Genomic DNA, 12101 nt, shown 5'->3' on the forward strand with positions numbered 1-12101 from the left:
GAGCAACTGGACTTGCTTGAAGATTCTTAAAGATGTTTCACCTCTCATCCGAAAGGCTTCTTCAGTTCTGTCTGACTAGTAGGGAGTATGAGGTTGTGACAGTTCGTATAGGTGGGTGGAGCACAGAAGGACGGCAGGACAGAACTGAGTTCACAAAACTCGCTTTTATTCAGCTTTTCAGCTTATATCTGCACTCTCTCACACACTCAGACACACGCACACACATCAGTCGTCTAGTTATGGAGAGAGCTCCCTCTGCTCTCGCTCTCTCTCCTTAAATAGGGCGCGGTCACTGGGAAGACACACAAACACATTAATTAACAACAGGTGTAGTGATTCTGCCACTTACCTTCCCTGACTCCACCCTCCTGTCACAGACCGATGCTTGACCACGCCCCCGCTGCCACATACCCCCACCGCCCGACTCAGGCCGGGTGGCCGTCCGGCCTGCAGCTGACTCCCCCCCCTTGACGGGAGAGGAAGTCCGCCATGACCATCTGCGCCCCCGGCCTGTGGATCACCTTGAAGTTAAAGGGTTGGAGTGCCAGATACCAACGGGTGATCCACACGTTGGCATCCTTCATGCGGTGGAGCCACTGGAGGGGCGCGTGGTCCGAACAGAGGGTGAAAGGGCGTCCCAGCAGGTAGTACCGGAGTGCGAGGACCGCCCACTTGATCACCAGGCACTCCTTTTCAATGGTGCTGTAGCGCCCCTCACGCACCGACAGCTTACGACTAATGTATAAGACTGGGCGATCCTCCCCCTCCACCCGCTGAGACAAAACGGCCCCCAGCCCTCTGCCCGACGCATCCGTCTGCAACATAAAGGGGAGAGAAAAGTCAGGGGAGTGTAAAAGTGGCCCCCCACACAGTGCAGCCTTTACCTTAGAAAAAGCCCACTGGCATTGCTCCATCCACTGAACCGGATCTGGTGCCCCCTTTTTAGTCAGATCAGTCAGCGGGCTGGTGACGTCCGAATAATTAGGTATAAACCTACGATAATAGCCAGCCAGCCCCAGGAACTGTCTCACCCCCTTTTTGGTCTTGGGCCTTGGGCAGGCCGCAATTGCTGCTGTCTTGTTAATTTGGGGACGCACCTGCCCATTGCCCAAGTGGAAGCCCAGATACTGTACTTCCACCCGCCCAATCGCACACTTCTTCGGGTTGGCTGTGAGACCCGCCCGCCTCAGCGACCTAAGGACAGCCCTCAAATGTTCAAGGTGCCTCGGCCAGTTGTTACTATAGACGATGATGTCGTCGAGATAGGCGGCCGCATAGGTGGCGTGGGGGTGGAGGACCCTGTCCATCAGCCGCTGAAACGTAGCGGGTGCCCCAAACAGCCCAAAAAGAAGTGTGACGAATTGGTGTAAGCCGAACAGTGTGGAAAAGGCCGTTTTTTCCCGGGATAATGGAGTCAAGGGGATCTGCCAATAACCCTTTGTTAAATCCAGTGTCGAGTAAAAACGAGCCATGCCTAGCCGATCGAGCAACTCATCAATACGAGGCATTGGGTACGCATCGAATTTAGACACCGCGTTGACTTTTCTATAGTCTACAGAGAACCGGACCGACCCGTCGGCCTTGGGTACCAAGACCACCGGGCTGCTCCAGTCACTGTGGGACTCCTCGACGATGCCCATTTCGAGCATGGCCTCGAGTTCTTCCCGAACCACCTTTTTCTTGTGTTCGAGTAACCTATAAGGGCGGCTATGCACTACCACCCCCGGGGGCATCTCAATGTGGTGCTCTATGAGGTTAGTGCGGCCGGGCAGGGGCGAGAACACATCCGAAAACTCGGTCTGCAACTGGGCAACCTCCGCGAGTTGGGTCAGGGAGAGGTGGTCTCCACAGGGGACCGGAGAGGTACGTGATGCTAATGTTCCTTTTTGAACCTCCGGCCCCAGCTCCGCCTTCTCCGGAACCACCGACACCAATGGCACGGGGACCTCCTCGTTCCAGAGTTTGAGTAGGTTGAGGTGGTAAATCTGTAGCGCCCCACCCCTGTCCGTTCACCTCACCTCATAGTCGACGTCCCCGACTCACCATGTGACCTCAAAGGGTCCTTGCCACTTGGCGACTAATTTAGAGCTCGACGTGGGCAACAGTACGAGTACTTTATCTCCTGGTGCGAACTCTCTAAGGCGCGTACCCTTGTCGTACAGGCGGGTTTGCCGTTCTTGGGCCTGCCGCAAATTCTCTTGGGTTAGGTGTGTGAGTGTGTGGAGTTTTGCGTGCAGGTCAATAACGTATTGAATTTCATTTTTGCTTGGTGAAGGTCCCTCCTGGTGGCATGGTGGTGTAGTGGTTAGCGCTGTTGCCTCACAGCAAGAGGGTCCGGGTTCGATCCCCGTGGCTGGTGAGGGCCTTTCTGTGTGGAGTTTGCATGTTCTCCCCGTGTCCACATGGGTTTCCTCCGGGTGCTCCGGTTTCCCCCACAGTCCAAAGACATGCAGGTTAGGTTAACTGGTGACTCTAAATTGACCGTAGGTGTGAATGTGAGTGTGAATGGTTGTCTGTGTCTATGTGTCAGCCCTGTGATGACCTGGCGACTTGTCCAGGGTGTACCCCGCCTTTCGCCCGTAGTCATCTGGGATAGGCTCCAGCTTGCCTGCGACCCTGTAGAAGGATAAAGCGGCTAGAGATAATGAGATGAGATGAATGAGAAGGTCTCTCCTCCCAATTTTCTCGCAGCACATCTAAAATGCCGCGCGGCTTACGCCCATATAATAATTCAAACGGGGAGAACCCCGTGGAGGCTTGGGGGACCTCTCGCACTGCAAAGAGCAAGGGTTCGAGCCATTTATCCCAGTTACGTGCGTCCTCACTTACAAATTTTTTAATTATGTTTTTAAGGGTGCGATTAAACCGTTCCACTAAACCGTCCGTTTGTGGGTGATACACGCTGGTGCAGATCGGCTTAATACCTAATAACCCATACAGTTTGTTCAGTGTTCGTGACATAAATGAGGTGCCTTGATCAGTCAGAATCTCTTTCGGGATTCCAACTCGGGAGATGACGTGGAAGAGCGCCTCCGCAATACTGCGTGCTGAGATATTGCGAAGAGGCACTGCTTCCGGGTATTGCATTGCATAGTCCACTAGAACTAATATAAAACGGTACCCTCGTGTTGACCGATCTAATGGCCCGACGAGATCCATCCCAATCCTTTCGAACGGGGTCTCGATTAACGGTAGAGGGCGCAAAGGCGCTTTTGGAATGGCCGCTGGATTTACTAACTGGCATTCGCGGCACGCTGTACACCACCTACGGACATCGCCGCAAATCCTCGGCCAATAGAATCGGGACATTATTCGGGCTAGTGTTTTATCCTGCCCTAAGTGTCCAGCCATGGGATTAAAGTGAGCCGCCTGGAATACCAATTCCCGGTGGCTCTTCGGAATCAAAAGCTGCGTGACTCGCTCTTTAGTTTGAGTGTCCTGCGTCACTCGGTATAATCTATCCTTCATAATCGCGAAGTAGGGGAAGGATGGGGTGGCGTTCGGCTGGAGCGTTTGACCATCGATTACTCTCACTTGGTCAAACGTATGCCGCAGAGTCTCGTCTCGCGATTGCTCTAATGGGAAATCCACGAGGGATTCCCCAACAGAGAGAGGAGGAGCCGGCGGCTCCTCACTCTGACGCGGAGATGACGTAGATGGCTCTGTGACAGCTGCTCCCGCCAAAGCGACACCGGAACCTCCCCCTGTTAAATGGCAGGACCCACTCTTCACTAAGTGTGTCATTAAATCCCGAAATCCAGGCCAATCAGTCCCCAAAATTATAGAGTGGGTAAGGCGAGGATTACCCGCCGCCTTCACTATAAATTTTTCCCCTCGGAAAAGAATGTGGACTGACACTAAAGGGTAGTTGTGAACATCCCCGTGCACACACAACACCTTCACGAATTGTGCTCCCCCCAATGCCTCGTCTTGCACCAGGCTTTGGTGGATTGAGGTCTGATTACAGCCAGAATCCACCAACGCCTGATATGTATCCCCTTGGATACTCACCAGTATGCGATACGCTCCGGCCCGATCAAGAGCGGCTCCTGGCGCGTCGGGGATCCGAACCACTGCGCCCACCTCCATTACCGAGCACTGCTGTTGGAGGTGGCCCGGCTCCCCGCAGCGCCAGCAAACCGGCCCGGGCTTCCTCTCTGCACTAGTGCTCTGGGGCTCACTCACCTGAGGGGAGGGAGAGACAGACACAGAAGGGAGACACGTGAGGGCACTGCGGGTGCAGCCGGCTGGCTGAGGTGGCGCCAGCCCCCGCCTCCGCGGTGGGGGAATAGGGCGAGGAGAAGACGCAGGAAGAGGGGGGAGAGAGAGAGAGGAGAGAAGAGAAGAGAAGAGGTAGTCTGCTGTCCTGCCGTCGGGACAGCCGCCAGATGGTCCTCCGCCAGCTCGATTGCCTGATCCAGCGACGCCGGGCAGTGGCACTGGACCCACTCTGCGATTCCCGCTGGTAAACGCGTGACGAACTGCTCCAGTACCACCTGGTCGATGAGTCCCTCGGCATCGCAGCTGTCGGCCCTCAACCACTGCCAGCAGGCGTCCCGGAGTTGCTGGCCAAACGCAAATGGCCGGCCGACTTCCTCCAAGTGCAGAGCGCGGAAACACTGACGTTGTTGCTCCGGGGTGCGTCCCACCCGCTGGAGGACGGCCCGGTGAAGGTCTGCGTAGGCCAGCCGGCGGTTGGCAGGGAGCTGTAGCGTGGCCAGCTGCGCCTCTCCCATTAGCAGGGGGAGGAGGCGCGCCGCGAGCTGTTCCACCGGCCACCCCGAGGTCTCTGCTACCTGTTCAAAGAGCGTGAGGAATGACTCGGGGTCGTCCTGCGGGCCCATCTTCGTGAGGGTGAAGGGGGAAGGGCCCGCAGTGGTGGAGATGGTGGACCCCGCCGACGCGAGGAGGTGCCGGATCGCCCGATGATCTTCCTGTTGCGCCAGCACCAGGGCCTCAAACCGTTGTTCTTGCTCCTTTCGGAGGGCGAGCAGTGCCTGGTGCTGGCTCTGTTGGGCCGTGGTGAGGGCGTGGATCAGGTCGGCGAAGGGGGAGGACTCCATGGGGCTGTTCTCTTCTGTGCTCGTCCTGGGTTTTGGCACCACTGTGTCAGTTCGTATAGGTGGGTGGAGCACAGAAGGACAGCAGGACAGAACTGAGTTCACAAAACTCGCTTTTATTCAGCTTTTCAGCTTATATCTGCACTCTCTCACACACTCAGACACACGCACACACATCAGTCGTCTAGTTGTGGAGAGAGCTCCCTCTGCTCTTGCTCTCTCTCCTTAAATAGGGCGCGGTCACTGGGAAGACACACAAACACATTAATTAACGACAGGTGTAGTGATTCTGCCACTTACCTTCCCTGACTCCGCCCTCCTGTCACAGACCGATGCTTGACCACGCCCCCACTGCCACATAGGTATTTATCCTCTCATGGATGAAAAGCTCATCTAAGGTGTCGTTGAGTCATCCTGTTGGTGTGGGCCACTGGGGGCTGGATGTGAATGGCCTCAAGAGTTGTTAAGGTGATCAATGGATCGCCCGTTAAGTTGATCAATGGAATGCTGATTCTTTCTGTCCTCTTGTGAGTCACTGAAAACAGCTGGGTTTTGGTGTGCATTCAGTTGTCTGGGAAGTGTGCCAAGGACTGCATTGTAGGTGGCTGATAAATGATGTCTTAGACCCCCACCTCTGTTCAGTAGGGCTGTAATGATACACCCAACTCACGATTCGATTCGTATCGCGATTTTTGACCCACGATTCGATACGCCCACGATTTTTTTTAAATGTTTTTTTAAAGTAGTAAATTTGACTTATTAACATTTACTTACTTACATTAACTATTTAATAACAAATAATTCAGACCACTGCAGAGAATGAGTAATATGTATGCAAAAATGAACAAATGTATATCCAAAGATTGTGTTATTTCTCAAAATAATACTGTTGAGCCGGAAGCTCTGTTTTTTTCGGTTCTGAAAAAGTCATTTTTCCAAATCGTGTAAATCCGTTAAGATTTTTTTGGGGGGGTGGCTCTCTCACTGTCTCACTCTCATAGGGCCAATGATTTTCTGTGATCGTGGAAAACAGATGGAAATTACGGAATTTTTATGGTGAAACATTGCTCGCGTGTCAAAATGTAACTGCAGCAGAAGGCTTCCGCCCAAGCAGACATGCCTTCAGTTTTGCCAGATATTGCTAATGTTTTCCACCCCAAAATATGTTCAAAACCAGCCAAAAAGCACCTAAACCTGCCCAATCTGGCAACACTGCATGCCTTTCCGGTCAAGTGATTGTGATTGGCTTGTGGCACACCTAGCCAGCCAATGAGCTGCTTGTTTACAGATTCGCTCCCCGCGTCGCAACCAGAACGCCGACAGCTTAAAAGAAATGAATGCTCTGCCAGTGGCGAGTGTGGACGTTGCATGACTCGCAGAAGGTTGTTGCAGGTCGGCGAAAAAATGACTTACTAATAGATATAAAAAAAATAAAAGTAATTTAAGTAAGTTTAAAATGTAATTTAAATAAAAAGTAAAGTATTCATAAATTGAAGTTTGGAAGCGCCTCTGTTTTTGGGCTGAGGAGAAGTTTGAAAGGGTGTACCGCGATTCTGCCTTCTTGTATCGCGATACAGATCGTGGCTCTGCGTATCGCGATTTCGATTTCGATACGCATATCGTTATAGCCCTACTGTTCAGTGATGGCCGTTCCAGGTTGACAAAAATGGCTTCTTTAACTCCTCGCTCATACCAACGATCCTCTCTGGCTAAAATGCATACGTTGCAATCCTGAAATGAGTGTCCTTTGTTGTTAGGATGAAGGTAGACAGCAGAGTCCTGGCCTGAGGAACTGGCTCTCCTGTGTTGAGCCATACGTCTGTGAAGCGGTTGTTTAGTTTCCCCAATATATGAATTAGTGCATTCCTCACTGCACTGAATTGCATACACTACGTTGTCCTGTTTGTATCTGGCTATTCTGTCCTTATGGTGGACCAGTTTCTGCTTCAGGGTGTTACTGGGTCTGAAATGTACCGGAATGTTGTGTTTGTAGAAGATCCTCCTGAGTTTCTCAGATAGACCAGAAATGTAGGGAATGACAATGTTCTTGTGTTTGTTCCTGTTATCCTCCTTGTCCGTTATGTTCCTTTTTCTGCTCTTGAAGAAAGACCAGTTGGGATACCCGCAGTTCTGAAGTGCTTTCTTGATGTGATTCTGCTCCTTCTCTTTTCCCTCTACTGCTGTAGGAATGCTCTGAGCCCTGTGTTGCAAGGTCCTAATGACCCCCAATTTGTGTTCCAGTGGGTGGTGAGAGTCAAAGAGTAGGTACTGGTCTGTGTGTGTGGGTTTCCGGTAGACCTCGATGCTAAGGCTTCTGTCTTGTCTAATGTGTACATCACAATCCAAGAAGGCTAGATTATTCCCACTGACGTCCTCCCGAGTGAAATTGATGACATCGGGAGGACATCAGTGGGAAAAATCTACTGAAGAACTGAAGAAGCCTTTCGGATGAGAGGTGAAACGTCTTCAAGAATCTTCAAGCAAGTCCAGTTGCTCTCTTTTAACACCCACAGTCACTATGACCTGGATGACTGAGAATCTTCACAGATAGGTGACCAAATACTTATTTTACCGAGGAATTTACCAATTAATTCATTAAAAATCCTACAATGTGATTTCCTGGATTCTTTCCCCCCATTCTGTCTCTCATAGTTGAAGTGTACCTATGATGAAAATTACAGGCCTCTCTCATCTTTTTAAGTGGGAGAACTTGCACAATTGGTGGCTGACTAAATACTTTTTTGCCCCACTGTACATTACTCCTCATGGAAGGGTGCAGGTACATTACTCCTCATGGTACCGTACAGGTACATTACCTACTCACGGTCCCTTACAGGTACATTACTCTTCACAGGGTCATACCAGTACATTACCTCCTCACAGTACCATACAGGTACAACCCCGATTCCAAAAAAGTTGGGACAAAGTACAAATTGTAAATAAAAATGGTATGCAATGATGTGGAAGTTTCAAAATTCAATATTTTATTCAGAATAGAACATAGATGACATATCAAATGTTTAAACTGAGAAAATGTATCATTTAAAGAGAAAAATTAGGTGATTTTAAATTTCATGACAACAACACATCTCAGAAAAGTTGGGACAAGGCCATGTTTACCACTGTGAGACATCCCCTTTTCTCTTTACAACAGTCTGTAAATGTCTGGGGACTGAGGAAACAAGTTGCTCAAGTTTAGGGATAGGAATGTTAACCCATTCTTATCTAATTTAGGATTCTAGTTACTCAACTGTCTTAGGTCTTTTTTGTCATATCTTCCATTTTATGATGCGCCAAATATTTTCTATGGGTGAAAGATCTGGACTGCAGGCTGGCCAGTTCAGTACCCGGACCCTTCTTCTACACAGCCATGATGCTGTAATTGATGCAGTATGTGGTTTGGCATTGTCATGTTGGAAAATGTAAGGTCTTCCCTGAAAGAGACGTCGTCTGGATGGGAGCAGATGTTGCTCTAGAACCTGGATATACGTAGCTTTCAGCATTGATGGTGTCTTTCCAGATGTGCAAGTTGCCCATGCCACATGCACTAATGCAACCCCATACCATCAGAGATGCAGGCTTCAGAACTGAGTGCTGATAACAACTTGGGTTGTCCTTCTCCTCTTTAGTCCGAATGACACGGCGTCCCTGATTTCCATAAAGAACTTCAAATTTTGAGTCGTCTGACCACAGAACAGTTTTCCACTTTGCCACAGTCCATTTTAAATGAGCCTTGGCCCAGAGAAGACGTCTGCGCTTCTGGATCATGTTTAGATATGGCTTCTTCTTTGAACTGTAGAGTTTTAGCTGGCAACGGCGGATGGCACGGTGAATTGTGTTCACAGATAATGTTCTCTGGAAATATTCCTGAGCCCATTTTGTGATTTCCAATACAGAAGCATGCCTGTATGTGATGCAGTGCCATCTAAGGGCCCGAAGATCACGGGCACCCAGTATGGTTTTCCGGCCTTGACCCTTACGCACAGAGATTCTTCCAGATTCTCTGAATCTTTTGATGATATTATGTACTGTAGATGATGATATTTTCAAACTCTTTGCAACTTTACACTGTCGAACTCCTTTCTGATATTGCTCCACTATTTGTCGGTGCAGAATTAGGGGGATTGGTGATCCTCTTCCCATCTTTAATTCTGAGAGCCGCTGCTACTCCAAGATGCTCTTTTTATACCCAGTCATGTTAATGACCTATTGCCAATTGACCTAATGAGTTGCAATTTGGTCCTCCAGCTGTTCCTTTTTTGTACCTTTAACTTTTCCAGCCTCTTATTGCCCCTGTCCCAACTTTTCTGAGATGTGTTGCTGTCATGAAATTTCAAATGAGCCAATATTTGGCATGAAATTTCAAAATGTCTCACATTCGACATTTGATATGTTGTCTATGTTCTATTGTGAATACAATATCAGTTTTTGAGATTTGTAAATTATTGCATTCCGTTTTTATTTACAATTTGTACTTTGTCCCAACTTTTTTGGAATCGGGGTTGTACATTACCTCCTCATGGGGTCATCCAGCTACATTACCTCTTCATGGTACCGTACAGGTACATTACCTCCTCACAGGGTCATACATGTACATTACCTCCTCACAGTACCATACAGGTACATTATCTCCTCATGAGCTCATCCAGCTACATTATCTCCTCACAGTACCGTACAGGTACATTACCTCCTCACGGTCCCTAACAGGTACATTACTCTTCACGGGGCCATACCGGTACATTACCTCCTCACAGTACTATTCAGGTACATTACCTCCTCACAGTAACTTACAGGTACATTACCTCCTCATGGTACTGTACAATTACATTACCTCCTCATGGGTTCATACAGGTTCATTACTTCTTCACAGTACTGTGCATGTACATTACTCCTCATGGAAGGGTGCAGGTACATTACTCCCCATGGTACCGTACAGATGCACTAACTTTTCCCTAAAGTGTAAATGTGACACTTCCTGAAGCTCTTGATTTCTATCTGCATGATTTTATGCATTGTGCTGCTGTTAAGGGATTGGCTGTTTAAAGAACTGCATAAAACTGTAGGTGAATAGGTGTTCCTAATAAAATGGCCAGTAAGTGTACAATCAACAAAGAATTCTTTTAGTGAAGTTAATGAGTTTAAAAAAGATGCAAGTTGTTGAAAGAGAATAATGAGCTGAAGAGGTGAAGATGGTGAAAACGGGGTTCTTTATGAATTAAACAATTTTTTCCCTTTAAATATCTGAAATACGTTTTATCATTTTATCATGAAACTCATCAGCATCCACATTTTCCTGCATTCTGTGTTCCTTTATCCTTCACATGCACTGGACATTTATTATAATTAAGTTTTTATTATCACTTAATACAGATGTTGTGTAATAAGGGTTGTTAGAACAGTTACACTAAGAGTGACGTCGCTGGATTGAGGGCGTGTCAGACGAAGGCGTGGCCATGAGATGTTTCAGATCTCGGAGTGCTTTCACTCGGACACCTTTGGAGGAAAAAAGGAAAAAATATTTCGCAAAAAAGGTTTACAGGTTACTTACAAAACTAATAAACTATCATGACACAGCTCTGCAATGGTACTCACAAGTTTCTCTTCAGATCTATGGCTGGATCATCGGGGACGCAGGATCCTGTCATTTACAACAAAACAAATCCACAGTGATGTCCATGTCATTAGATATTTGATCTAATACAAATATGAATGTGTGTTTATACCCCCTCGACAACATGCCCAGGGCGATCTCCACGGTTATCAGGGGGCAGAGTCATACGCCAAGGCTCCAACACTTTCCCATTATTCTGATCAAACAAATTAGAAATATTTTAATCCCAAGGAAAAATAAACCACAACTGCATTATTTTCATCACTTATCACTAATCCAGCTGTTCAGGTCTCTTTTGTGTGTGTGTGTGTGTGTGTGTGTGTATAAAGGAAATTGGATAAATTGAAAGAAAGAGAAAGATAAAAGAATAAAAATGAAGAAAGAAAGAATAAAAAGAGAGAATGATGGATGTGACTGAGTGTGAGTTAAATCAGAGCTGCTGATTGGTTGGTTGCTGCATCATTTTATTTCACAATATTATTCGATTTATAAACAGAAGCATGTTTCCTGTGCATGGACTTAAGAGTGTGTGATGTGCCGTATGTTACCTGCACTGCCTGAGGGACTTTAGTGGGTCTCACTGGGTTCTGATTGGCCGCATTTTGATTTGCTGTGTTCATATTGGGTGGGAATTTGAGCAGCGTGTTTCTGGGAGGGAACCCATAACTCAAATAATAGGGAAAACCCTGTGAGGAGAAACACAAGCATTAATCTGAAGATCCAACAAATCAACATGAGTGAAGAGGCGCGCACCCACACATACACGCACGCACACACACATGCTTACCTGTCCTCCTGGTGCCTGAGGGAATGGGAAGTACTGAGGAACCACCTTCAGCAGAAAATAACATCATTACTGATGTGTAGTACACCTGTACTGACCCAGACTACACTTGTACCTACCCTTACTAACCCATCCATCCATTATCTGTAGCTGCTTATCCTGTACAGGCAAGCTGGAGCCTATCCCAGCTGACTATGGGCAAGAGGCGGGGTACACCCTGGACAAGTCGCCAAGTCATCGCAGGGCTAACACATCAAGACACACAACCATTCACACTTACGGTCAATTTAGAGCCTCCAGTTAACCTAACCTGCATGTCTTTGGACTGTGGAGGAAACCGGAGCACCCGGGGGAAGCCCACACATAGTCGGCTGCTGGGCTTGAACCCAGGACCTTCTTGCTGTGAGGCAACAGTGCTAACCACTACACCACCATGCCACTCCCTGTACTGACCAGTACTTTGCAAGTTTCATATGCACAATGTTTTCATCCATAACAGATTCATCATGTAAACTTTAACAAATTAGTTTTATATTTGTGTTGTCATTTAGAACAGAAATAATTTATTTCTCCATAGATGTTTTCTCATCTCATCTCATTATCTCTAGCTGCTTTATCCTGTTCTACAGGGTCGCAGGCAAGCTGG

The 12101-nt window shown here is 48.1% G+C and overlaps 1 protein-coding gene across 1 annotated transcript in view; it reads right to left on the minus strand.

Annotated features, from left to right (window-relative positions):
* Positions 1-10363: 10363 nt before the first annotated feature.
* odam (odontogenic, ameloblast associated) overlaps positions 10364-12101 on the minus strand; it is a 34292-nt gene continuing 32554 nt past the window's right edge. The window contains exons 6-10 of the mRNA XM_060915686.1: positions 11459-11503; positions 11220-11357; positions 10784-10867; positions 10653-10698; positions 10364-10553 (exon numbers count right to left, since the gene is read on the minus strand). Of these exons, the coding sequence (XP_060771669.1) occupies positions 10669-10698; positions 10784-10867; positions 11220-11357; positions 11459-11503 (297 nt within the window). The 3' untranslated portion in view covers positions 10364-10553; positions 10653-10668. The remainder of the gene's footprint in view (positions 10554-10652; positions 10699-10783; positions 10868-11219; positions 11358-11458; positions 11504-12101) is intronic.

Source organism: Neoarius graeffei, chromosome 3 (assembly GCF_027579695.1).
Source record: "Neoarius graeffei isolate fNeoGra1 chromosome 3, fNeoGra1.pri, whole genome shotgun sequence".
NCBI lineage: Eukaryota > Metazoa > Chordata > Actinopteri > Siluriformes > Ariidae > Neoarius > Neoarius graeffei.